The sequence below is a fragment of the Xenopus laevis genome, chromosome 9_10S, assembly GCF_017654675.1.
Source record: "Xenopus laevis strain J_2021 chromosome 9_10S, Xenopus_laevis_v10.1, whole genome shotgun sequence".
Classification (NCBI taxonomy): Eukaryota; Metazoa; Chordata; class Amphibia; order Anura; family Pipidae; genus Xenopus; species Xenopus laevis.
In genome coordinates, this window is record NC_054388.1 from 77,686,871 (window position 1) to 77,712,663 (window position 25,793).

Consider the following 25,793-nt stretch of genomic DNA (forward strand, 5'->3'; position numbering starts at 1 on the left):
AATGTGACAATATTTCAATCATTCAGACAGATAACCAAGGTGCTCATATATTACACTTGAAAAATGTGCATAATGCAAAGTGTGGGTTTACTTTACTACCACACAACATGTAATCTAACCTAATGTGTGGGCTCTGTGAGAGAATCTTGCATAGCGCACTTTATGGTTTTAGATGACACAAAGGTAAAACCCTTCAGAAGCGCTCTCCATTTACGTTAAGATTGGTCTATGAGCATTAATACCTGTAATCTTGTATTTTCTATGTTTGTGTACAGACACCCCTCCTGTTGTAAACTATTAAAGGAATTGTTCAGTATAAAAATAAAAACTGGGTAAATTGATAGTATGTGCAAAATAGAAAATGTTTTTAATATAGTTAGTTAGCCAAAAATGTAATGTATAAAGGCTGGAGTGACTGGATGTCAACATAATAGCCAGAACACTACTTCCTGCTTTTCAGCTCTCTTGGTATTCACTGATTGGTTACCAGACAGTAGCCAATCAGTGACTTGAGGGGGCACGAGTCATAACTGTTGCTTTTGAATCTGAGCTGAATGCTAAGGATCAATTGCAACTCATTGAACAGTTATGACCCATGTGGGCCCCCTAAAGCTGGCCATAGATGTTGAGATTTTTAAAAGATCAGAAACTGATCGTGAGACCACGATCTTCTCAGAACGATCGTACGAATTTACCATCAACTAAAAAGACCAATTTGCCAGGAAAACAAAGGGGAGCTGCCTGCTTGGCCCTGCAAACATAGATAGATTGCACTGGGACCGACAAAGATTTTTTGACCTGGCCGTTCAATTTCCCGACAGATGTCGGACAAAAAATCATAAGATGTACGATCGTTCGAATACCACTAACCGTGCGATAATTTCGAAGGATTGGTTGGCTTCCCTAAAATCGGTCATTCGGCAAGAAGAATCGTCGCGTCTATGGGGAGCTTTATAGCCACTGACTAACTCAGAGAGTTGTAGAGCTGAAAAGCAGGAAGTAGTGTTCTGGCTATTATATTAGACATCCAGTCACTCCAGCCTTTATATATTACATTTTTGGCTAACTATATTAGAAACATGTTTTATTTTGCACATACTATTAATCCAGGTTTTTTTTTTTTTTATACTGAACGGTTCCTTTAAGAATAGTAGAAGACACTTAGCCTGTGACCTTGGAGCCTTTATACGATGATGGAACTCCTCTGTGAATTAGAATATCCTTACATTTTACAAAAGAGGTATATTTGTGCCCTATATAAAATGGCAATATCTTAGCTTACACATAGCTATCAATTTAATTTTTGAAGCCGATTATGGGACGCAATCTGCCTCTCACACTGAAGCGTCAAATAGTTAACATTTTGCACAAACATGAGACACTGCAAACACTGAACGTTTGTAAACATGGAATGATTTAAATCACTTGCCTCTTTTACGGGTTTTAAAACGCTGGCCAGATAGCGTTGGCTTTTGTTGCTTTTGATTATTCATAAAAAAGATGCCCTGTGCAGGGGAAAAAAAAGTAGAATTATACAAATGTAAAATGTTTAAAAACTGTAGCAGCTTATGAAACGTGTGAGCTGCAGGTCTGCACGCTAAAGTCGTGGAACAGAAAGAGCTGGATCCTACCAAGACAACAGGAAGAGCAAAAAGCAATGCGAGACTTGCTGAGGGAAAATTAAACTAGTGGGCCTGAGAGAGCATGGAGGTAACAAAAAAGGAGTATATACAAATGAAAAACTGGAACACAACAGAAACATTAGAAGCAAGGGCTGTATCTGAGGAAAACCTTTATGTCGTTTTCTCCCAAAATCAATGTAACCTACATTAACCAAGTTGCGGGGCCAAGTAACTCCCAAATTTACAGTCTCCATTTACACACCATTGCAGGATACTGGGTGGAACTGAATTCCTTATGTATTATACCTACCTACTTAAAGGAAATCCTCAAACAATGTGGATCTCTATACAAATATATTGCATAAAACAGCTTGTATGTAAAACCCTGCTTCATGTAAATAAACCATTTTCATAATATGTGCTATTGGTTAATCATAAAAAAAAAAATTGCCATTTTAAAAAATAAGGGCCGCCCCCTGGGATCATGGGATCATATAATTTACTTGTTAGGTCACGAGCCAATTAACAGACAGAGTTGTGTCTTTTGCTTCTACACTTCTTCCTGTTAAGCTGGCCATAGATGTAAAGATTTTTGTAAAGATCTTTTTGTGAACGCGAGACTACGATTATCTCAAAACAATCGTTTAAATGTACGATTTGTCCATCGACTAAAAAGACCATTTCAAACTATATTGTCAAGAAAAAGGAGGGTAGCTGCCTGCTTGGCCCTGCAAACAGATACGATTGCACTGGGACCGATAACATTTTTTTAACCTGGCCGATCAATTTTCTGACAGATGTCGGACGAAAACCCGTAAGATCCACGATCGTTCGATTTCCACTAACCTCACGATAATTTGACGGATTGGCCGGATTGCACTGAAATCGATCGTTCACCAACGAAAGATCTTTGCGTCTATGGAGACCTTTACAGTTAGGGGCAGATATATCAAGAGTCGAATTTTGAAGTAATGGGAGTTAAAGGTCAACCAAAATGTATTAAAAAATTCATCTTTTTTGCCTGAATAGGCTGTATTTGTTTGAATTCGAATTGCTCGAGTCCATGTAACTTCGTATTCGAATCTGATTCAAAAGTTTTTTCAAAAAAACAAAACAAACTGACTTTTCAAATTCCATTACTTGACTCCAAAAAGGGTTCCTGGTCTCCCATTTTTCAAATTCGAATTGAATTTGGACTATTCCCTAGTAGTACATAAAAAATAGCTCAAAATTCTAATTTTTACTTTGGCCCGTGATAACTGTGCCCCTTAGAGTTGTAGTACTTGTGGTCAGGTGATCTCTGAGGCATCACACAGCATCCCATCACAAAATGGTGGTTCAAGGCAAGAGATGTAAAAGGGCAATATTTACGAAGATATATATTCCAGTTTGGTAAGATTCTTTAATGTGCCACTTAATTTGATATGAACTGTTTCTCAATTATTCATTTTGGGGGTATAGTTTTCCTTTAATGTTAAAACACTAGGCCGTCCCGTTATTTTTGTAATAAAACCGAGTCCCATTGGTACTATTAGTCCCATTTGGCAAGTTATGAAGCACAAAGCTCCTGGGAAGCAGTGGCCGAGGAGAAACCCACACTGAGACCAATGGTGGGGCAATTACAGTTTCAGTAAGAGCCTTCCACTGAGGTAAAACCCAGCATCCCCCGGATATTCAGCGGAGGAGACACTAGGGCCGCATCTCAAGTAAAGGAGGTGGCGCAGGTTGAATATGAGAGCAATTCCAGAGCGCAGAGGCCTACTTAGTGCGCCAGTATATCTTTGTATGAAAGACAGGACAGACGCAGCACGCCACCTCCGCAATAGCTTACTCAGTCTCCGCTTACCGAATATAGATCAGGCAGGAAACGGGCCGAAAACTGGGGGCGGAGGATAACGGGGATCACAGAGAGACCACGTCCAAGATAAACCCCCCTTCTGAGCTGTTCGACGACCAGGAGAAAAAGAGAAAGGCCGGAACGCGTCACGGCTGCATCAGAGCCGGGCGGGTACTATTGTAATTAGGGGGTGTTCCTTGCGATGTGTAACAGCGCGCCTCGATTTCCGTTTCGATAGGACGTTGTGAAATTTGCGTTCCTAATGACAGAGTTTGAAGCCGATGTGATACGAGCTACAGCTAGTCCTAGTAACACGGTCGTCTCAAAGGTATATATCCGCCTCCCCGCCTTGCTTTTGGCTTATGCTATGGACTTTGCTTTCTGTTTTTATAGTTTTAAACAAACAAACAAAGCTTATGTCACTTATATCGCGGATGCTGTACTGCGTGGTAGAGCTGGGGTCTACTCGGACATTGTCAGTTTCTTATTGTGGCTCGCTTTCTGTTTGTGGGTGTGTGACGCGCAGCTTGCCGTACCGTACTTCCTTATTGCTTTAGGCGGAAGGTTACTTTTGTCTTTATCTCACTGTGGCAGTGGTAACCAAGTCACTTTACTTTGGCCGTGGAATGATATAGTGGTGGGGCTCCTATCTACATTACAGGCTGATGGCATTGTGGTTCACTTAGAGTTCTTTCCTGAGAGTCGAGCCAAATTGTAAGGAGATAGGCCACCACGCCCTCCCACGAGACCACGCCCTCCATATTTAGACCATAAACATCCAACCTCATAGCCAGATATTTATTCCCCTCTTAAAGGAACAGTAACAGCAGAAAATGAATGTCTCTAAAGGAATGACGTACTCTTGCCCTGCACTGGTAAAACTGGTGTGTTTGTTTCAGAAATTCTACAATAGTTTATATAAACAAGCTTTTTCTTTTAAAATTCTTTTTATTAAATTTTCAATAAAATAGTGACTTAAGAAGATAAAATACATATGTTTCCAAAAAGAAAAAAATTTACATATGATGAAATTCCAAAGATTTCTTCATGAAAACAATAAAAATAAAAACAAAACAAATTAGATACAAATTGACCTGTTATTTTCATTTCAAAATAAATACAATGTGGCCAAAACAGTGACATATGTGAATGACTTAGATTTTACAAGGTTACCTTATTCGTTCATAATCTCATTTTACCCCATAAATTTAAGAATAAATTCCTTTTTATTAGTCTCCAAGGATGAAATATAAAGGGACCATCTACATTTAATTCTATTCCTTTGAAGTAGGTTTTCCATTCTAAATCTAATTACCTCCTGAGTGCATAAATTAAATAAATATGAAAGCACATCTTTAAGGGTAGGGACACACTGGGCGATTTGGGGAGATTTAGTCGCCTGGCGACTAATCGCCGCGACTTTCCACGACCAATCTTCCCCGAATGCCTCCCCTCGCTCTGCGCCTGGCTAAAATGAAAAATCGCCTGCGCTAATCACACGCGGCGATTCGTTTTCCGAAGTCGCCCGAAGTTTCCTCGTGAGGCAACTTCGGGCGATTTTGGAAAACGAATCGCCGTGTGTGATTAGCGCCGGCGACTTTTCATTTTATCCAGGCGCAGAGTGAGGGGAGGCATTCGGGGAGAAAAGTCGCTGCGATTAGTCGCCAGGCGACTAAATCTCCCCAAATCGCCCAGTGTGTCCCTACCCTAAGAGTTGGGGGATTCTCCCTAATCCAGCAAAAAAAATATTGATTTTCTAGTAGCTGCCATAACTAACCAACAAAAAGACAATATTTCATCAGTGACCACTATCGAAGGTCTAATATAGGACTGTTGAAAGTAACCTTTCATATCTAGCAATGCAAACTGTGGGTTCAATTTTAAATCCAAATGGATTGTTTTGTTTGATAAAACCAATAATTTTTTCCCATAAATTTTTAATTAATGGGCTCTCCCAAATATAGTGGAAAAAATCAATATGCTGTTCTTTACACTTTGGACAGAAAGAAACATTCTTAGAATCTATAGTACTCTGGAATAGTAATCCATAACCCAAATGAATAAATCGAAATTGTTGATCTCTCCAACTCTCAGAAACTATATTAGTTCTAAACTTTAGAAAAGAATTTAGGAGATCCTTGGAAGAGATATTAACCCCTAAAAATAAAGACCATTTTTTACTTGGATTCTCAAGTGGATCGAAATCATTAGACAATGATTAAAATAGATGAGATGAAATCCATGAAATACAATTGAGCTGAGGATCTTCAACCAATTGTAATATTGAATTATAAAACTGATGATGTTTTAGTTGTGACTTTGTTTCATTACCAATTAGTTGAAAACCATGTCTGATCTGCAAATAACTCAATCTCTCTTTTTCTGAAAGACCATATTTTTCCTTTATTACATTCCATGGAAAGGGATCTCCCGAATTCTGATCAATAATATGACTGACCTGATATACCAAATTTTCTCCACTTATAAGAAAATTTAATCCTCTGTTTCTTAGGGAAACCTCCCAAATAGAATGGAGAAAGGAACGGTGAAATATTAAAGTTTAGATGGTTTTGTTTGCATAAAATCTTCCAAGTACTAATTGTGTCCCTATAAATTGGGTTTCTTTTAATATCAATATGCTGCTCAGACCAATTTTTATGTAAAGCAGAAATAATATGTTCCTTAGAAGTTAAAAATACTTCAAGATCTAGATTAGTAAATTTCTCTTTACCAGATAATCCACTCAACAATGTATCTTGTGTTAGCAGCTACATTAAATTTCCTAAAATCCGGAGCATTAAGACCACCTAAAAATTTGGATTTCCTAAGTTTAGATAAAGATATTTTAGGTTTTTTATTATGCCAAATAAAGTTGCTTAAATTTGGTCCAATTTTTGTACATCTGAGTGCTTTAACAATAACGGGAGGTTAAGAATAGGATATGCAATTTTTGGAAAAATAATCATCTTAAATAATGCCATTCTTCCCATTAAATTTAAAGGACTGTCCTTCCATTTCATACAAAGGGCACTAACTTTGTGAATTAAAGGAGTAAAGTTAAAAGAATATAATTTAGAAAGATCAGAAGAAATCTGAATGCCCAAGTATGTTATTCTACCAGAAGAAGGCTTAATATGTACGTACCAGTAATTGTCTTGGGATAGCATTACATATGTTTAAAATATCTGTTTTACTAGAGTTGATAAAATACCCTGAAAAAGTTTTATAGTAATCAAAAAAATTAAATATATTCCTAATTGATATTGTGGGATTACTTACAATTACAAGAAGATCATCAGCATATGCTAGGGATTTTAAATGTTTACCATCAATCACCAATTCTTGGAAAAGGTCTGTGGAATCTAAAAATCGAATTAAAGGCTCCATCGAAATATTAAACAGCAGTGGAGACAATGGACAACCTTGACGAGTTCCCCTATAAAGACCAAAAGTCTCTGAAAGTTCTCCCACTACAGCAATTCTCGCTTTAGGTTTCGAATAAATAGAATTAAGTAGAGTTATAAATTGTCCCTTTAAGTCCAAAACTATCACAACACTCAGAAAGATATTTCCAAGAAACATTTTCAAAGGCCTTTTTGGCATCTAAACTTAATATAGAGCATGAAATCTTAGATTTCTTAGCATTATAGATGACATTTAATAAAGTACGAATATTTTTTACCCCTGTTCTATTTTTCACTAAACCATTTTGTTGATAAGAGATTATACTAGGTAACACTAAGGATAACCTATCCGCAATTATTTTTGTTAATATCTTAAAATCAAGATTTATTAGTGAGATAGGCCTATAAGAAGCTGGCTGAGAAAGGTCTTTACCCTCATTCGGAATTAATTTTATATGGGAAACCAAACTAGAATCTAAAATTTTCCCATGGCAATAAATTTCATTATATAAATTAGTCAGAAAGGGAGCTAGTTCCAATTTCAACGTTTTATAGAATGGAGAAGTTAAACCATCAGGCCCTCCTGCTTTAAAGTCCTTAAGTGAGCTTATATTGGAAAGTACTTCTTGAATAGTAATAGGTTGATTAAGTGAGGTTAATTGTTCTTCAGACAGTTTTAGAAAATTAACTTTCGAAAGAAACTTTAAACTTTCATTTTCATTCATTAGTGAAGGAGAATAAATGGATTCAAAATACCCCTTAAATATAGTAACTATATCTTTTGGAAGATTAGTTAATTGACCTAGGTGATTTTTAATTAACATTGGTTTATGAGGACTTCTACTATTTTTGAACAAATTGGCTAAAAATCTGTTGGACTTATGTAAATCTTATGTAAATTATTAAATTTAGCTTTATAGTAAGCTAAGGAAGATTGATCTCTCAAATTAGTCCAATGTTTAAGTTCATCTAAAGTTTCTTTATATCTATCACTAGTAGGATACATAATAAAATTCAGATATGCCTTTTTCTGAGCTTTAGTATGAAGAATAAACTCCTTGTTAATTTTTTTCATAAAATGAATTCTATAAGAAGTAATTTCCCCACAAATTATTGCCTTCCATGTATCCCATAATAATGGTAAATTACATTCACCCTCTTGATGTATCAGATTCTCCTTAAGAAATATAGCCCATCTTTCTCTCAATTTATTGTTGAATTTCGGCTTATCCTTTAGGAATACTGGGTATGACCAAGGGATATAGGACTTTGGTAAAAAGCCTAGTTCTACTTCTATCAAGACTGGGGCATGGTCTGACAAATTAATATTACCAATGCTAGCTGATTTGGTTTTATTCAATACATATATAAACAAGCTGCTGTGTAGCCATGTGGGCAGCCATTCAAAGCTGAAAAAGGAGAAAATGCACAGGTTACACCGCAGATAACAGATAAGCTCTGTAGTATACAATTGGATTCTTTAGAACTTTTCTATTATCTACTGTGTGTCCTGTGCTTGAATGGCTGCCCCGATGGCTCGCAGCTTATTTATATAAACCATAGTTATGTTTCTGAAGCAAACACACCAGTTTTACTAGTGCAGGGTAACAGTACATTATATTGTCAATCTTTTTAAGCACTTTTATGTTTTGTTATTACTGTTTCTTTAATTTAAAATTGCTTTGTGCATATTTCCCCTGAGAGCTTGTTTATATAAACTATAGTTGTGTTTCTGAAGCAAACACACCAGTTTTACTAGTGCAGGGTAACAGTACATTATATCGTCAATCTTTTTAAGCACTATTATGTTTTGTTATTACTGTTCCTTTAATTTAAAATTCCTTTGTGCATATTTCCCCTGAGAGGGTGAATTTCTCTAAATGTATTTTCCAGTTATATGTTGTTATTATTAGGGATGCACCGAATTCATGATTCGGTTTGGGATTCAGCCTTTTTCAGCAGGATTTGGGCAAATCCTTCTGCCCAGCCGAACCGAATCTGAATTTGCATATGCAAATTAGGGGCAGGGAGGGAAATCACATAAAAAATGTTTTCCCTTTCCCATCCATAATTTGCATATGCAAATTAGCATTTGGTTCAGTATTCGGCCGAATCTTTCACGAATGATTCGTGGGTTTTCGCCGAATCCAAAATAGTGGATTTGGTGCATCCCTATAATATATCATCCTCATATTGTACCTGGGCAGGAAATCTACATTTGAAACACATACCTCCTAATGGTCCTGGTTCTTGCCGGACAGTCCAGCATCACAGATATGAAAAGAGATGACCCTTCCCTGGAGGGGGCGGGGGTTAGGCTGGTTGAGGGAGTGGTGGGGTGTAACTAGGCATTGGTTGTGTAACATGGGTCTGGTTTCAATTGTCCTGTGTTTGATAAGTTTGGTGTTATGAAAATGTTACATATTCCAGTCTACTCACAGAGGTCAGGCCTCCAACTAAGAAGCTATGTTAAAAACAGTGGTTTCTGTGCTGTGGCTCTACCACCCTAAGGGTTATGTGATATGTAGCATATTCTCCTCTGGTGAAGTCATTGAGAACCTATCAAACTCTCTGCCAACTGAGAAATGCTGTGTATAGTATAATGTGGGACCAGATAGGGTGAGATTTAGGGAGATTGGTCATTTGTTTTCATATATACTTTATAGGTTACTTTAGAAACCTAGACCATATTTAGGGTGAGATTTGGACTGAACACTTCTATGTTGAAAAGTGCATGGTACACAATAGAGAGAATTGGGGAAAAAACTCATGACCATCCAGTTCAACATTTTTGTCATTGTGAAACCTTTCTAATTACTGGTTTCTGAAAGGAAAGTGAAAGAGCAGGCAGATCAACTTTTATTTAATTTCAGTGGATGCCTTCACATCAACTGGAAAGTTCTACTGGTGAATAAAGCATCAGAAAACCCCCTCAAATCCCCTCTAAGGCAAAATGTAGAGGTTTTAGATGGGGATTTTCAGCATTCTCTGGATCAGCTAACAGGCAGGTTTCATTTAGGCAAAAATGTTGAACTCAATGGACATGTCCCTTTTCAGTTTAATTTGTTCTAATACTACCGTATATACTCGAGTATAAGCCGTCCCGAGTATAAGCCGAGGTACCTAATTTTACCTCCAAAAACTTGGAAAGCTTATTGACTCGAGTATAAGCCTAGGGTGAGAAATGCAGCAGCTTCTGGTAAGTTTCAATCAAAAAATTGAGGGTTTCTGCTCCCATTGGAGGTGCCGGCCTATCGTTTTTGGATGCCGGCGACCATTCTTGGATGCCGGCGAATATTCTTGGAGATTATTCTTGGACGCCGGCGACTATTCTTGGACGCCGGCGACCGTTTTTGCACTTGACCCGAGTATAAGCCGAGGTAGAGTTTTTCAGCATATTTTGGGGGCTGAAAAACTCGGCTTATACTCGAGTATATACGGTATGTATTTAAAGTTTAAAAAAATCACTAACCCCCCCCTCCAAGGGCCTCTTTTTTTTTTTTAGTGTAAAAATAGTCCCAACCTTTCCTTTTAACTGCGACTTTATCAGCTTAGTTGCATTTCATTTTCTAGCTCTGAAGAGCAAAACTGCCCTGCATATTCTAGATGGAGCCTTACCAGTGTTTGAAGACTACCCTGTCTTCCTGTAAAGCTGTACCCCTTTTGATACAGGACAATGACTTGCTGGCCCTTCCTGCTGTTACGTGAAATTGCTTGCTACAGCTAAGTTTATTATCCATCAGTAAACCAAGGTCCTTCTCTATCAGCGATTAGCCTAACTTGGTGGCTAAGAATTGATTTGCTTATATCAAACAAACTGTTCCCAACATGTACTGAATACATACTTTTCCCTGCTAATTGGGGTGGGGGAGGTGTAAGTTCTGTTTTGAATAAACATAAAGATTAGTTTGTTCAGCTCTGGTATGACAGACGCCATATTGTATTTGATAATAGTATGGTAGGCTAATGGTATAGATGAGGATAATAAGGACCAAAGTTGGTCTGATTTCCTCTATTCAAATAAAAAAAAAAGTGGCTTCAAAGCATGTGATAGATATGGGCTGTCAAACTGACGGGCCGCATCCCCTTTGTGTGCCCCCCCACATGAAAGTCTGCCTGTCCAACTGGCAGACAGGCCAACCAGCTCTCACAGCAGGCCCTACTGACCCTAAAAAACTACTCTTCAAAATAGTATTATACATTGAAAGTTACCTATAGGTCATGTTGCTAGTTTTTCATCGATAGGTCTGTTTTTGTAAGATATTGTTACTTGAAGTTCCTAAATCTGATTGTTTTGCCAACCTGACTGTCTCTTCTCAGCCTGTCAGTTAAAGATTTTAATGCTAACAGATTACTGCTGCACAAATATGGCAGCCCCCTCATAGAGGAACATGGAGGATCAGATAGGTAATGAAAAAGCATCAGGCCAATGATTTTATGGCAAAATAATACATAGCATGCAAAGACAATGTTATGATAGATGTAAAAAGAGTAACATTTTTGATATATATATTATATATATTAATTATATGGAATTCTAACTTGTATAGGTCAAAACAGCCGAACCGCAAACTTCCAAAGCACTGCTCCAGAAATCTGCATCTCCAGTGTTGTTTTGAATTTTGCCCCATTGCATATATGTAAACATATCAAAATACTTTACAAATAATATACTTTACTCATAACAATTTTAATAGCAGTGGAACTTGAATTAATTTTAGGTATGCCATACTGACTCATTTTCTGCTTGTGTTTGTCTAGTTCTGAGGTCAGTCATTAGGAACATGTGACTACCTTTCCAGCAGTCATGTGACTTCCTGGTAATAGCTTACGCCAGTGTTCCTAAAAGTGCTTACCAGCTTCCTAAAACATCTGCCGTGTGAATGATTTAACAATGTATTTAATTTAGGACAGCACTATTTTTTTTATTTTTTATAATTAGCCTAATTTGGGAGATAATAATAAAAACAGTGTTGACACTGTTGGAAATTTTGTAATATCCTAAATACTCTCAGTATTCTAGTAATTAAAAATGTAATTTACTGATGCATTGTGTTTTCAAACTTGGGAAATCCCATAGATCATATGACAGCATGTGGGTGTTTAATATTCCCCCAACGATTCCTCTTACAATAAAAGCCTTTTTAAGAAGTGAAAATAATGTATGCTGTACTTTCCAGCTTAACAGTTACTTGTACCATTTGTGTAACACATTGTTCTGGCTGTACATTCTTCTGTGTTCGTCTGTATAAGAGGACATTTGGACCCTGGACAAAGTAAGAACTTTTTTTTTTTAACGTTTTTTTTTTTTTTTGTTAATCTGTCCACTGGGAAGAATTTGAGCAACCTGAACAACTGAGCAATCCAGTTACTTAATATTTCAAATATAGGTATGGGATCCGTTTTCTGGAAGGCTGTTATCCAGATGGCTCTGAATTACGGAATGGCTCTCTCCCATAGCCTCCAATAATCCAAATTTCCTTTTTTCACCATAATAATAAAACAGTACCTTGTACTTGATCTAAGCTTAGTGTTTATTTAACATTACATGATTTTACAGTAGACATAAGGCATCAGGATCCAAATTATGGAAAAATACAATATCCGGAATGCCCCCAAGTCCCCAAGTCCCAAATATTCTTGATAACAGGTCCAATACCTGTAGATACATATTGCAAAATTGCAGTTGGAAAGAATGTTTGCTCAACTACTACTTGTAGAAAGGTGAACAACCCCTTCATGGGTTGCTGTAATCAGAATAAATAGTATTTACATTTGCCTGAAAATATGTAAAACTATTTATGCCTTTTGACTAAAACAATGTTACTTACCTTTGAAAATGTCACCTTTTGTGCTTGTATGAAGAAATCCTTTCCTGATACTCATGTGGTTCTGTTTTTCTTTCTGGCAACAGTCCCTGCTTTTTCTTGATTTCCATTACCGTATATAATATATTTTCAGAATTAGAGTCTATATGCCACAAAAATAGGATTAAGAACCTGTATCTAAAACGCTTGTTGACATTTGCTATACTGCTGTGTGGAAAGGACCTAGTCTATATTTCAACTTAATAAATAGGGCTGCTGTTAAAATAAATTCTGTCTGGTATAATTAGAAATCATATTTTTTAAATTTTTAGCAATAAGCATTAACACATTATTGGTTTTTTTTCTTACAACCCACAACTGACTAAATGGAGATTATAAGATGTGTAAAAAACAGTGCTAATTGTTGTCCACTGCTGCCATCTGTGTTTTGTTGTCCATCGCCATTCCATGGGCATCTGCCAGGGTTTTTCCATTTAACATCAGAAGTGATGACAGGGATGGTTTAATTGTATTATCTTAAAAAAGAAATGGGTTAAATATGTGCTGACATGACTTTTATGAACAATGCAACCCTCTTACATGCTAACATAGTAGCATTTTAGAATGTTGTTTTTATTGACATTCAAGTTGTTCTTGTTGACCACTTATAAAAAATATTTTCTTTAGAGCTAGATTTCTGACTTTTATGTTTATGTTCTAGTCTGAGTACAGAACTCCTCCCAGTTTTGTTTTAGGCTAATCACTCTAGGTGTTTTCTTAGTGTATTTTCAATAGCAGAAAAAAACAAAAGAAATTGCCCAAATCAGCTGCCATTGACTTGAATAGCAACTGGCTGTCACTGATTGAACAGGTGGACTTTACCCCCCAAAAATTCTGCCTGTATATGCACTAGCAGGCAGTTGCAATTAAAGTCTATGGAAGGGGGGCACAGCCAGGTTCAGGCTTTTGTCCTCTGGCAGAGAAAACATCTTGGGTAACTGAAACTGTAACAAATATACATGTTTAATAGCCAAACACAAAGTTGATCACTCAAACTGAAAAAACCCATTCAGCCTGTGCATTCTGTGAGATCACATTACCCATGGGGTCTAGTCTTTTGAGCCACTAGACTAGACAATCAACCTTTAATCATAACTTTTAAAAAAAATAAGATATGAACTGCACAGAAGGAAACTAGATAACTGATCAGTGTCTAATTGTTTGGGGAGGAAATCCTTTGATCAGTTTAAGTCAACAACCCCCCACCAAAATGAAAAATGATGCTGAAAACTGCCCTCTAGTACATGTAAGTGTAATTCTGCATGAAGGAATACAACATGTAGTTCATTGATTTGTGAAATAAATGTGAAAGGATGTCCATCCTAACCTCCACAATGTTGATCAGTTCTTTGATCATATTACTGTATATGGCACCTAATAGATTAAACTCCCTTATAACAACGTGTATTGTTACTTCCTAATCTTCTTGCTATAGCTGTATGGTTGACTCCTGCCAGACATCCAGGAGACCCTGCATCTCACCTTTAACATTAAGAGAAAAATATATGTAAACTGCAAATACAAGAGTCCTCTGCACTCAATCCATTATCAATATATTTAAGACAGAGACATTTTGTGCATACTGCTACTAAAAAATGCCTTGCCCTTTAAACAAACCAGGGATTGTTTGTCCATATATTGCAATATATTTAAGCTGGCCAACTACGTCAAAGTCATCCCATATCTGGCCAGTCCTATGCTACAATGTGCCTAATTGGCACATTGTAGTATTTGAGTTTGTATATAGTACAGTATATATTCTTCTGAACTCATAAGTATCACTGGGGAGAGTCACCATTTAAGTAAAATGTTACCAAAACATCTCCCCTCTATTTTCTTCACAGATGCCTGCCTGTGAAATCCAATACAGTCCGCAGCTGTGCCAAGAAATTCTGCTAGTGAATGAAGTAAGAACAATGAATATTCAGCAACCTGTACCCAGTTGTATTTTGCTACAAATCAGCGATGAGCTTGATGCAGCCGAGTCGGAGGCTATACTTTTTTTATGTCGAGATAACAGCTCAAAAACAAATGTTCGAGATCTGTTGGAAGACATTAATGACTATAGTTCGCCAATCCCTTTTGGCTTAGCTGAGGTTCTGTATGTAATTAAACGATTTGATCTACTAAAAAAGTACCTACATACATCAAAAGCAACTGTTGAAAACCTGCTAAAATCACGTTCAAGTATACCTTTCAGTTATAGGTAAGTTCTCTAGTCTTCCCTCATTTCTTCACTGTGCCTCAATACATCAGTTATCCTTGTTTACAAAAATCCTTGTTTTCTTTTGTCTAGGTAAAATATATGAAATGTTATCTACATATATATTTTCTTTTTAGTTTGGGAGTGTAGGTAACTACGGTAATCCCTTCTACTTTAAGAACTAGTGAACATTCACCTCTGTCCCCCACCATCCCAATCACACCTTTTGTGCCCAATGTAACTATGGCCCTTTGCAGTTCTATAGTGTGAGAGTGCTGGGCATTGGTGTTGGCAGCTGCCATGTTTAGCTGAATCCTTTCCATTCCCAGGGTGCATGGTAATGTTTGGTATGCAACATACAAATGTACTTTTAGAAATCTCCCATGAAATCAACTTTAGATGCTGGAAAATTCCAGGCAGTTTATTAAAGTGGACCTGTCACCCAGACACAACAATCTGTATAATAAAAGTCCTTTTCAAATTCAACATGAAATCTAATTTCTATTTTTTATTAAAGCATTCATAGCTGTTGTAAGCTCATTTAAAAATCTCAGCTGTCAATCAAATATTGTCTGCCACTCCTCTATGCCCTGGGCATAGAGGCAGGGCAGACAATTACTTTCACTTTCCATTCAGCACTTCCTAGATGTCACTGCTCTCCCCACATTCCCCCGTTCTCTTCATCATTTATTTGTGTAGCCAGGGCATGGGGATGGACATTGGGTCCCCCATTCTGGTGCACAAACAAGATTCTGAGATGATGCAGTGTCCACAAAATGGCTCCTGCCTGCTTGCTATAATTATTAATTCCCAGACTGAAGGAAGCAAGATTCAAATAATTTATATAGTGTAATTAAAGTTCATTTTGCTTGACTAATGTGATAAAATAGGATTTTGAATAATTGTTTTGGGTGATGGGTCCCCTTTAACTAGACTATGGAAATTTGCATACCATTTCAGTTTTAACAACTACCTTACCTAAAACAGCTAGGGGTACAGCAACATTTAGGCCTATGCCTAGACTAGTCCTTACATGCTTCTCGAGCCATAAACTGCTTCTGAAGCTGCTGATTCTACCCTATGAGAAATATACTAACCATATAAGCAATGTTGGCTATGTGTTAATTCAGACAAGTTCAGAGAATAACTGAGAGATGATTCCTGAAATAAAAATTTCAGTGCATAACTGTGATAATATTGCAGTAAATATTCATGCTTTTTCTTCAATGGTTAGCCATTGTGTTTCTCACAGCTTTTGGGTTCAGGTCTGACAAGGGTTTTCTGTATGTGTAAGTTCTCCAGTGTTTGTGTGGGTTACCTCCATATGTTCCCCCACAGCCCCCCCCCCTCCAAAAAATACAAATGACATTGACCATAGTGGGGGTTGATAGGATAATTCAGTTGCAAGTTCTTCTGGGGTATGGATTGATGGTATTTAATTGTTCCTCAAGAGTGCCGTATGCTATGCATGAGCGCTATAAATACAGATACTGATACTCTAAACTTTTTTTTTTAAAACTTTATATGAAATAAAATGTTATAGTCAAAATTGTGATACTCTCTTTTTTTCACTTAAAGGAGTCTTATGGTAGGAATAAGTGAACAACTAGAAGAATCGGATCTGGAGTCCCTTATATTTTTATTGAAGGATCACATGAGGAGTGGAGGAAAGCTAAAGAACAAGGCATGTATTTTATGTTAAATATTTTGTAGTGACGTTTGTAGTGAAGTGTATCAAAAAGAGACTCCACGTTTAGATTTTAAGTCGTCATTTGGCATGATCAGTGTTAAAAAATTTTTCCCTTTTATAATAAAGTATAAATATTTAGCATGGATGAGCATGGATGCAATGCTTAACGTGCACTTGGTTATATTTAAAGGAATTTATTATGTGCAATGTAATGTGTGCAACATGTTCAATTTGTTTAGTCTTCCAGTTAGGGAAGTTAAAACGTGTTTTTGTTTCTTTAGACGTTCCTGACTCTCGTAACAGAACTAGAGAAGATGAACTTGATTCATCCAGGGAAGTTGGATTTGTTAGAACAGTCTTTCCAAAACATACGTAGGATTGACCTGAAAAATAAAATAATAAAATTCAAACAGCAACAGACAGGTAACAACTGCTGACTGAAATGAAAATTTGAAGTGACAAATTACATTACATTCTTACATTACATTATACTCTTATTACATTATACTTTTATTTCACATAGAGTGTTCTTGCCTATTACTGTCCTTAAGTTTCAGTATCTTATAAGGTGGCGTGACCACATTAAATCAAATTTGTCTGCAAAGCGTCAAACCGTTTACTCTGTGTCTGCACATTGCTTAATGTGGCTTTGCTTCTTTTCCACTTTTCCCATATCAGCACACCAATTAAACTGCTTTTGCACTATTATAGATGGCAAATTCACGTGGTTGGGCATTTTACCACTTCTTATGGAAATGTGTTGTCTATGTAATACAAGCGTTGGCAAACAGGTTTTCTTTTAATTGTGAGGCTGTATTATGATTTGTTTGTACTACGTACGGCTTATTTTGCTATTGACACACACTTCTATTCATGCTTTAGTATGACAAGCAAACAAATGCCTGTTCTCTAGAATCAGTAAGCCTAGCAACCAGATAGCAGTTTAAATGCCTAAATAAAGCAAAAATATTTGCTATATACAAAATGAATTGCACATTTTCTTAGAATGTGAGGTTCCTCATCAAGCCTCTTCTATAAAGGTCAAGTCATACATCTTAAGTTTGTTCAGCACCTTGAAACAGGACTGTAACTATATGTACCCATGACCCTGTGTAAGGGTTGCAGCTTAAGGGATTTGGCCTTAAGTAACAAAAATTCTCCCTGACTATATACAGTGGCTGGGGGGGGGGCGTACTTCCATTCTAATTGGTAATATACCGTATGCAGTATGAAAATTGTACTGCGCGTGTCTTTGATGCTGGTCTGCCTTTAGATGAAATGGGCTTTCTCGCAGTGATTCCCAAACCGGAGCATGCATGCTAAAAGCCAGGACCAGTGGGATGTCATTGAGGGGGTTTAGTTCCCCTTTTACAGGCAACAAAAAGAATGAACTGTGTTAACTCCTTGCATGGAATGCGTGAAAGTGCTAGAAAGCATGAAGAAGTGTAAGAGCCCTTAAAATCATTGTTTGATTAACTGAAAATTCTAATTGTATTTTATTTTTTTTTCAAAATGTTTTTGTTTTATTTTTTTAAGCACCTCCTCCTCGCTACACCAATGCATTTGGAGTGCCCCGATCTAATCAGAGAGTGCTTCATGTTCCTGTGGTAAGTTTAGTGCCCCATTGTGCAAAACTGTATAATTCACTCCCTTCCCCATCTCCCTTGATTTGCACTGAAAAGCACAACTTCCACTTGAATGTAGGCACGTAGAGTAGAGGTCGGCCCAAAAACATGAAAGCAGGCATTTTTTGGCTGACCTTCACTCCACTCCATGTGCCTGCACACACAGAAACTGCCCTTTTCACTGTATATCGATGGAGTAAAAAAAAAACATAGGCTGAAAGCAGTTGAGCCAAAGCTTTGTGTGCCCTCTGTCTAAGGCCAAAACAGAATGCAAAGTCAGGGAAATTGGTGCAGGCATAAAGGGATCCACTTATACCCTGTTGTAACTATTCAGTACAACACTCTAAAATTCAGGGTTAGATGACAACCAGAGTTCCTTGGTATCAGATTCTTGAACAGCAGTGATGTAGTTCCACACAAGTCCTTTACTGCTAATAAATGTATTTAGGAGAGATGCATATCAGCACTGTTATTCAGTTAATGCAGGAACATGCAGCTAAAGGAACTAAAATGTTCTGAAAGCTTGCTATGATTAAATTAGTTAGCCAATAAAAGTATCACCTTTATGCCACTTTTGTTATTTTTTTATTTCAAAAGGGTTGCCCTGTAACATTTTTACTGGCTAACACGGTACAGCAACTTTAGTTGCAATTAAGAGAGAGCTCTCACACACTTACAGGAACAGGAAATACTCATTATCAGGAAAAAAAAACGAGAATCAATATGCATATACTTACATCACACATGCAGGAAATTGCATGGTAACATGTGGCATATGCATTCTGGGAACTGTAGTATTCTGTATACCATAACTAACATATAACAGATCTGTAATAAGGATTCAACATAAGCATAAACAAAAAAAGGCAAAAAACACAGCACAAATTTGAAAAGGATATGAAAAGGTTACACCTCTTCCTTTATCAAGCCCTTAAATGCAATTAACACTCGCAACCCTTTTAAAACAGAACACCTCCATCACATGCTTTTCGCATGAAAATAACATCATGCTGCACTGTATATACTAATTGCCATTTTAAGATTTTAAAGGTATATCCCTACCACAACCCTTTTTATCTTCACAATGCATAATACAATTCCATTATACAAATACATACAGATTATAATCCTTGTTTATTCCATTTGACCAGAGGCTTCTCTCTTCTTCAATAATAATGTACAGTCTCTCCTCTTTTTTGGTATACATATTACATCCAGAAAAATATATACACATTTTTTTCTGTTCATTTACAGAGACCAGGAAAGGCAATTCATTTCCACAAAGGTAAGATTCTCATGTTTGTTATGTAGTTTTATCTAAGTGGCCTTTCTGCTTTATTGTGCTAGATTTATAACTTCATTTCAGCTAATGATGTTACTATTTCAAACAGATTCATTACCAGTTCAAGAAACAGGAGGATTTGACCAGGTAATATAAAAATACCTATGCATCTGAAATACTATTTCACATTTTACATAAAAGCATTAGCTCTCCAATTTTGTATAAATAAAATTCTGTAGTCATGTGAAAAATGAATGCCCCCTTCCCGATTTTTCCCTATAATTGCATATTTGTTGCAATAAATGGTTTCTGTAACGAAAACCTAAGGAAACGGAGTACAAACATAACACTTTTCTTACTCTATTTATTTAAGGAAAAAGGTAGTATTTTTATATATATATATATATATATATATATATATATATATATATATATATATATATATATATATATATATATATATATATATATATATATATATATATATATATTTGTAAAAACAATTGCTACTGGAAGCATCATTTGCTCTATATATATATATATATATATATATATATATATATATATATATATATATATATATATATATATATATATATATATTACACAAAAGCCATGAATATCCTGTAAATTATACCCTTATAAACGGTGAGTTCTGATGTCATTTCTGTCACATGACTCACCGAAACTTGTGTATTATAATAAAAAAAGTACCCCCAGTTGCAAAATATGAGGATATTATGTAGGATTATTTTGTAAAATATAAGGATAGTAGAAGTTACCTCGGAGTTTCCTGACCTGTATAAAAACACTCGGCCTTCGGCCTCGTGTTTTTATATGGTCATGGAACTCCTCGGTAACTTATAATATCCTTATATTTTACAAAAGGGGGTACTTTATTCACTATATATTTGTAAAAACAATTGCTATTGAAAGCAACATTTGCTTAACTCCTGGTTGTTACTTTTTAAAGACCACTTGTGCCAAAATATATTATCCCCAACCAAAGGTGCGGGCTAATCGAGCCCATATTCCGGTTGGGGGTAACAGTAGTTTTTTTTTTTGTTTTGTTTTTTAAAATTGCCCCCAGCCAGCGCTCAGACACTCTCACTGGGAGGAACAGTTTGTATTTTATCTGCAGTAAAGCAAAGTTCTTCAATAAACAATACAAAACCTTGCCTTTAGCAGACAGAAGCCGAGCGATATGTGGTTAGAAAAGAAACCATGGGATTCTGCCTTATTATTGACTGTGTTGGAAATGATGCAAGTAAGTAGAACTAATGGAGGATAAAAGCAAAAATTACATTATATGGATCAGCAATATCTGTGTTCGTGCTGTTTGCTTGTCTAATATATATTTAACTGCAGAAACTCTGTTACACACTTGTATTTTAATACGCTTTATAAACCGGTTGCCAGACCTTGAAAAACATCTGCATGTATTATTGCTGAAGAGTATCAAAGGTTTTCACTTTTGGGGTCAATTTAGCAAAGTTTTGCAGGTGGCCTTCGTCATCATTCTTCTCCGGTGACAACTTCTTTGTTCTTTTCTGGTGACAGCTTCTTCGTTCTTTTTCGGGCGTCTTCTTCCGTCACACTGTGACCCCCCCCCCGGTTAGGGGCACTGTCGAGAATGCTTGGTACCTAGGGTTTTCCGTATAAGGGATCTTTCTGTAATTTGGCTCTCCATACCTTAAATCTGCTAAAAAATATTCTAACCATTAATTAAATCCAGGGATTTTGCCTCCAATGAGGATTAATTTAATCTTAGTTGGGATCAAGTACATGAAAATCATGTTTAAACCTTTGAATAAAATAGTCTGTGAAAGATGGCCTTCACTTAATTTAGAGCTTTCTGGATAATGGGTTTTCAGATAACTGTTCCCATACTTGTACATTTATCCTTAAAGGGCAAGAAAAATGCATTTGATGATTCTAAAACACAAATCCTGGATAAGTGGGAAATATTGAGGCGGGATTAAATAAATAAATAAAAATATTAGGAAAAATTTGAACTTCCCTCTCTAAGTTTACTAAAAATACATTTAAATGTGAAAAAGTAAAGGTATCATAGTTCTTGCAATACAAGGGTCTCTGCACATTGGAGCTTGCAATGTAAAGTTTCAGAGCTGTTATTGGTTCCGAAACCATAACTGTAATTTGCTGTACAGTCATTTTACATGATTTATATTGATCTAAATATTTCTTATGTCCCCATAGGTTTACTAGAGAACACATTCAAAAGTCTGCGTTTCACAGTCAGAACTGATAGGTATTGCAACGTGGAACACCTTGAAAGCATTTTAAAGGATGTGGCAAATATGGAGCAGCACAAAAACCATGACATATTTGTTTGCATCATCATCAGCCGCGGGACTTCCAATTCCATTTTCTGCATAGACTCCTGTTCTCTGGGATTCTCACTTGATAGAATTAAACACATTTTTACTGGGAAGTCATGTCCGGATTTGTTGGGAAAGCCAAAGCTTTTCTTTGTTCAGAACTATATTGCTCAAGAGGATGAAGATTTGGATAAAATGATAGAAGCAGATGGGCCTATGTCAGCCTGTGCTCACTCGCCTAAAATCCCAGTTGAAGCAGACATATTTTGGAGCCATTGTAAGGTTGCAGAAAGGTATCTGCATCAATCACCAAGCTTGCCCTCTTTGTATTTTACATATTTGTCACAATTACTAAATGATGTGGAAAAAAGGTAAGAATATGACAATTAATCGACTTAAGTTCAGTTAGTGTGTTTGTTTACATCACTGCGTGCATCTTTGGCTGAAATTCTAATGGTACATCTCATAAACTAGTCATTGCTGCAGGTGAAATAGATAATGTAGGTTATTTAAATTTTTTGTTTTACCAAATTGATATCACCAATCCTTGTTAAAGCCCAAAGATCTGCTATGGTGCTCTCTGTGTTACAAATGAGAGGTGGGTGTATCATAACAGTCCCTGCCAGAAGCTCAGAGAAAAGGGAAAAGCCAATCACAGCCCACAGTCACGCAATCAAAGGTAGGCTTCATTACCAGGTCAGCCTAGCGTTACTGCTTGGTGCAGACAAACAGAGTGAGTTTCAGTGCCACAATGAATACAAACCAGCAGTCCACAGAGAATAAGAAAAACCATTGATATTTCCTAATTAAATGATAATAATAGGCAAAAAGTATGTTCAGCACAAGCCCTATTCATTGCACCCATGTTTAAAAGAGGGATATACTGTCACTTTAAATTTTCTGTGACAAATCCAAGAAGACCTACATGACCAGTTGAGATGACATACATGGTTGGGCAAAATGTTTAGAAATTGCCAAGCTGTCTAACCAAATATGGGCATGTATGACTAGCCTAAACTGGGGCCAAATAAACAGATGCACCTTTAATGTAAAAAAAATTGCAGAACAATATTAAAGCTTGAAATGTTATTACTTCATAATAAAAGGAAGAGATTATGTGATGACTATAACTTTAATTATGCTGTTAGGTTGGTAGATATTCCCAGTAGTTGACTCATCTTAGTATCATATTTTTAGAGTTGGTTAAACAGGAACGTATGCATAATTAAAGTTAATGTACTTCTGAACAACTTTCCAGTATACATTAATTGAACATTTCCAGTGGTTTTAAAGCAGAGGACTTCAGACTTTTTTTGTAATTGTCAACTCCCCCATACCCCCCTCCTCCCATTGGTGCTATCTTCTGTTTGTTTCAGAGGTCCCTTGGCTGTCCTGCAGTCTATGTGCAGTAGACTAACGGATCCACTTTCATGCGTTCACCCCTGTAGCTCCATTGACAAGCCAGGCATCACATGAAGTGGATAGAAAATGCAAAAGTATGCATTTTTGCTCCGATATCTGCTTACACAGGCCTCCACCAGGGTCCACAGATTTATTAGATTAGATTAGATTAGATTAATTATATCCACAAAAGGGATGACTAACAAATTAACACCTTTAAGTGAATAATACTTGCTTTGTCCATAAAACTGTATAATTAGGTGTACTGTATATGCTCTTTAAGTGAGGTGGACTGATGAGACTAGGAATAAGCTTTGTTACAGCTAAAATATTATTACCTTTAATACTATTATTGTATGACTGACAAGCAGAACTAGTATCTCTTGGAAATGCTTCTCTTTAGTCTACTGAATTCAGATTTAGTAAACACTGTCTACTGTTTCCTAATCAGAGTTTCCCTTTAACAGGAGTAACTGTGGGTACATTTGTTTGGCATTGACAATTTTCATTTTATTTTCTCTCAGGAAGCAAATGCATTTGCTGGATATCCACACTGAACTTAACAGAATTATCTGCCATAGGCAAGAAGGATGTAACATCTACCAGCAACATACACTCACAAAAAAGCTGTTTTTTTATCCATGTTAGGATTTAGATGAAACTCTGTACCTATTGTCACATCTTATTTTTTTTCTTTTTGTCATTGATTGGTGGTGAATATGTAGGCTGTCTTGCCAATGAAATGAGACAAACTGTACAGATAACCATGCCTAAAGCCTCAATAATACTAATTACACAGGACTTTATGGGAAAGGAGGAAGTGTCTGGCGAGAACTTGATGTGGTTGGGGCTGAAAAGGGACGTGTCTAATTTGTCCCTTATTCAATAATATAGTTGTTGGGAAGTATGCATACATCCAGCTAATTTTCCATAAAAAACACAAATTCAAGATTGACCCAAATGATCCCATTATAATTCAGAAATGACTAAAATGAAAGTTATTTAATTTATATTACACATGAAACTCTGCACCTTTGTGTATACTTTATGAAGGAGACTACAGAGCTAGTTCTATGAACATATTTTTTTTACGTTTATATAAAGATATTTATTTTATTTATTCCATGTATTTAACAAGTTTACTCAAGTGCATGAGACGGTGACTAAGTGCTCTTGCATTTCTGCCCCTTACTGCTCTTGCGTCCCCCAGAGTTTGTATGTAGCCATACCAAGATTGTAGAAATGACGTGGGTCCACCCAAATGGAGCAAAGGAGCAGCATCTAATTGCTTCTGGAACATGGATATTTATGCGTAACATTGTATTTGAATTCTAGGTAGGCTTTGAAAGTACTGTAAAATAAGCTGAAAAAGGAATACATTAGAATGTAAATTTCCAAAAATGTTAGTTTCCAAAAGGATTGTCTTAAGATGGCCATAAACATAACCATTACGACCTTACCTGAAAAAGAACTTTCCAAGACAGATTGTTTGTTTTAACACACACATGTAGAGCTGAATTGTCAGATATACAGGCAGTAACAGTAGAATTCTACCTGTATCTGATGATTCAGCAATAGCTGGCTGACGTTCAGGTGCCTTCAAAGGCACCCAATCAAAATTTTTCTGGCCAGCCTGATTGACGATATCCAGGTCTTCTCCCGATATCAGTTGGCTCGTTTCCCATCATAGATGTACCGAGTATCGTACAAAAATTAGTTTTGTAAGATATTATCGGTGCATTTATGGCCACCTTTATGTTGCTGAAAATTTTCTGAAATTCTTAGCTAATTTATGTGTATTCTGAATTATTCTGCTTTTGCCAGTTGTCACTATACAGTACTTCCGGATATTATATCAACAACAACAATCCCGGTCACTCTGTGTGTATAATTTATACTGCATATATTATTTGCTATTATTAATACATATTTATAAAGTGCTCATGAGCTGAAGCACCGGATAATAAATCATTGTGTGTGTATGTTTATCATTTAGGTTCTATTTGTTTGTGAGTTTGGGGAAGATGAAGAAATACACTAATAGGAATATAGTTGTAATGCTGGTGACTGTGGTGCTGACAATATTCATTCATTAATTAAACAGGTTAAATGTCCTGGTGGTTGTATTTCAGATGTATACTGTTTCTGAATGCAGTCCCTGGCTTACTCTGAAGAATTGTACAGTTTTAAATGGATAATACTAATTACAGATACTAGACATTTATTCTAAAAGATTCTAAACTGCCAGGTTTCCCAAATTTCCTGAATGTTTGACACCAAGCTGTTTTTTTTAATTTAATAGCCCCCTGCTACTTCTTTCCAGCTTTCATATGGGAGTCAGTGATCCTGGCAGCCATACATCTATTGTTTTGAGAGGATACAATTGTATTGATATAACCTTTTATTATTTAAAGGAAAACTATACCCCCAAACAATGTAGGTCTCTATTAAAAGATACTGAGTAAAACAGCTCATGTGTAAAATCCTGCTTCATGTAAATAAACCATTTTCATAATAATA

The 25,793-nt window shown here is 36.4% G+C and overlaps 2 protein-coding genes across 4 annotated transcripts in view; one reads left to right on the top strand and one right to left on the bottom strand.

Moving 5' to 3' along the window:
* Positions 1–3,630, bottom strand: part of bzw1.S (basic leucine zipper and W2 domains 1 S homeolog) — a 31,217-nt gene extending 27,587 nt beyond the window's left edge. The window contains exons 1-2 of the mRNA XM_018238991.2: positions 3,469–3,630; positions 1,430–1,505 (exon numbers count right to left, since the gene is read on the bottom strand). Of these exons, the coding sequence (XP_018094480.1) occupies positions 1,430–1,493 (64 nt within the window). The 5' untranslated portion in view covers positions 1,494–1,505; positions 3,469–3,630. The remainder of the gene's footprint in view (positions 1–1,429; positions 1,506–3,468) is intronic.
* Positions 3,631–3,647: 17 nt separating this feature from the next.
* cflar.S (CASP8 and FADD like apoptosis regulator S homeolog) lies at positions 3,648–25,793 on the top strand. Of its 3 annotated transcripts, XM_018238990.2 has the most exons (11): positions 3,659–3,787; positions 12,044–12,139; positions 14,575–14,936; positions 16,512–16,617; positions 16,905–17,046; positions 18,160–18,230; positions 19,503–19,533; positions 19,640–19,677; positions 20,716–20,797; positions 21,751–22,243; positions 23,798–25,387. In XM_018238990.2, exons 3-11 carry the CDS (start codon positions 14,575–14,577, stop codon positions 23,919–23,921), a joined length of 1,449 nt encoding a protein of 482 aa, XP_018094479.1. In that variant the 5' UTR covers positions 3,659–3,787; positions 12,044–12,139; the 3' UTR covers positions 23,922–25,387. The 3 variants fall into 3 exon arrangements, with proteins under 3 accessions (XP_018094477.1, XP_018094478.1, XP_018094479.1); XM_018238988.2 differs by lacking the exon at positions 12,044–12,139 and having other exon boundaries at positions 3,648–3,787; positions 23,798–25,793; XM_018238989.2 differs by lacking the exon at positions 12,044–12,139 and having other exon boundaries at positions 3,648–3,787; positions 20,719–20,797.

Coding starts and splice junctions, on each gene's coding strand:
- cflar.S (XM_018238988.2), top strand. CDS start 3,722: ATGACAGAGTTTGAAGCCGATGTGATACGAGCTACAGCTAGTCCTAGT. Junction 3,788..14,574: donor GTAACACGGTCGTCTCAAAG/GTATATATCCGC, acceptor TTTTCTTCACAG/ATGCCTGCCTGTGAAATCCA. Junction 16,618..16,904: donor GAGGAAAGCTAAAGAACAAG/GCATGTATTTTA, acceptor TTGTTTCTTTAG/ACGTTCCTGACTCTCGTAAC.